Below are 2,583 nucleotides of genomic sequence, written 5' to 3'. Positions count from 1 at the left end.
TGGGGTATAACACAGAAGGCCACATTGGTGTGCCTCCTCGGCACACGCCACCTCAGTGAAACTGCGGCCTTTGCCAGCGAGAATCTGTCGCCTAGTTCCAGCGTGCTGAGGTCTAATTTTTGCATGAAGGGTGTGACTCAGTCAAGTACCAAAGCAGATTAAGTTCTCTTGGTGGTCCCTAAGGACACTTTCCATGAAATCACCGATTGTTTTTCCAAGTAAGGGTCCACCACAAAAGCGTAAGACGCCCTGAAAAATCGCCATCAGCACCCGCCTGCATAGCCAAACTTTTTCAGCTCTCTTAACAATAGTTGGGGGGACCAAAAGGCGTTGCTCGCTATAAGGAAAATGTACCCTTTGGGTACATCACTTACCCGAACTTGTACGCGCTACCATACCCAATGTAGATATTTTGCCCATGAAGCAACTGATGACCAAATTCGACGGCCTTATGGACAGCCACTAGACCACCTTTATGACATCAATCAAAAGGTCCACTCCTCCCGACAGGGACAACTATTCAACATTGACCAAAGCTAGTGTGAAAGGGGTATAACACAGAAGGCCACCCCGTTACATGCTGTATTGACGACAAAACATCTCACCACCCACCTCTTGTTCATGCCACAACCAATGACCTCAATAGCCACTTATCAATGCCCATCAGCTGCAGTTATGCTACTACCACTCCAGATTCATGACTGCTGTAAAGAGATGTTCGAACAGTTGTCAGTGGCTAAAAAATGTGTAAGTAGGTCATTGCTTGTGACAGTGGCCTATCATCAATAATCTATTCTTTATACATGATGCAGATACAGGCGTGTGATTTTTGGTAGACACATCTACTTGCTGTTCTCTTCTGCCTAGGCCACTCGCCAGAACACGACATTGTCTGTTTAAATCTGCCGATATCCACCTGGTGCCTGCCAACAGATCTGCAATTCACACAGATGGTTACGAGAACCTCACATTATCGTTTGGAAGCATCAAATATCGCTGAAGTTTCTCATTGCTGACGTTACATGGCCAATCCTTGGTGCGTATTTCCTCTCACATTGCCACCTCCTGGTTGATATCCGTCACTGATAGCTAGTAAATGTAAATTATCTATCCCTCTTCAAACCGCCACCTCTGACTTCTCTCTCAACATCAGTGTACCCACGGATGTCTACGCCAACCTCCTCACGTTGTACTCAGAAATCTTTGGTTCGGAACTTTGCCAAAAGCCCATGGTTCCCACTAAACATGGTATTTATCAGCATAACAATACAACATGGGACCGAGTGTTCGTCAGATTGAGGCATCTGGCACTGGATCGTTTGGTAACCGCCAAAGAAATGTTCCTAGGAATAGAAGCAATGGGCCTTTGCCAAAAGTCTTCCAGCCCATCATCATTACCCTTACACATCATCCTGAAGAAAGATGGCTCCCTGCGTCCATGTGGGGATTACAAGTGTTTGAACATGCAGACAGAACCAGATTACAACCTGATCCCTAACATCGCCAACGTGACATCTTACTTGCATAAAGCGAAAGTTTTATCGACGCTTGACTTCCTGAATAGATATTAAGAGATGCCCACAATCCCAGAAGACATCCCAAAGACCATCATCACCAACCTCTTTGGTACGTTCCCCAATTACTCTTGATATAGCTGAGGCCACTTTTCAATGTCACATGGATAGCATCTTAAGGGACCGCCCCTTTTGTGTATGTTTCGTGGATGCTATATTTGTGTTCTCTTCCTCCGTAGAGGAACACCTTCATCCCCAACGCATCATGCCTACAACAAAACAGCCGTGAAGTCCAGTACGACAAGTGTACCTTTGGTGCCAATGAAGTATCGTTCTTAGGGCACCGCATCGCTCCTGAAAGAATCTAACCACTCCCTGAGAAGTACAAGCCATTTAGAGCTTCCTCATCTCTTATATCATCAAAGAATTGTAAGTATTCTTGGGTATGATAAACTATTATCACATTTCCTGCTAGCCATCGTCGCTACTCTTTCTTCTCTCTATGACTTCCTCAAGGGCAAGCCAAAAGACCTGAAGTGTGGTCCCCTTCAAGAAGTGGCCTTTTGCAATGCAAAGAATATCCTATCAATTGCTGCTACTCCCACTTTTCCTGTGCTACATGCACCTCTACCTCGCTCCACTGATGCCAGCAACGTCACTAATAGTGCACTACTCGAGTAGGTGGTCAATGGCTTACTCAAAGGCCTTCAGAAGAAAACTGGCCAAGGCGTAATACGGCTACCGCACATAGCTGTCAGTCACATTCACCACTTCTTGGAGGGTACGCCCTTCGTCATTTACATGAACTACTTGGCTCTGGTGCACGCCTTTGCTCGTAGTCCGACGCCTGGTTTGCCCGTCAATGTCAACATCTCTCTGCTGTGATTGAATACAACACATCCCTGGGAAAATGAATCCTGTTGCCGATGCCCTGCAAAGAGACACATTGGCTACCATTCATCTGGGATTGGATTACAACACCTTGGCAGAAGCCCATCGACAATATTCAGCCTAGCCTACCAAGAATGTAGGACATCCTGCACATCCCTTCACTGGGAAGACGTCCTTC

General features: G+C 46.2%; 1 protein-coding gene across 1 annotated transcript; it reads left to right on the top strand.

The window, feature by feature from the left end:
• The first annotated feature begins 348 nt into the window (after positions 1-348).
• On the top strand, positions 349-1,571 carry LOC137646552 (uncharacterized). The gene is made up of 2 exons (XM_068379660.1): positions 349-539; positions 1,154-1,571. Exons 1-2 carry the CDS (start codon positions 349-351, stop codon positions 1,569-1,571), a joined length of 609 nt encoding a protein of 202 aa, XP_068235761.1.
• The last annotated feature ends 1,012 nt before the right edge of the window (positions 1,572-2,583 follow it).

Source organism: Palaemon carinicauda, chromosome 9 (assembly GCF_036898095.1).
Source record: "Palaemon carinicauda isolate YSFRI2023 chromosome 9, ASM3689809v2, whole genome shotgun sequence".
Taxonomy (NCBI): domain Eukaryota; kingdom Metazoa; phylum Arthropoda; class Malacostraca; order Decapoda; family Palaemonidae; genus Palaemon; species Palaemon carinicauda.
Note: the sequence above shows the minus strand (reverse complement) of the source record. Positions and strands in the feature narration are given on the sequence as shown.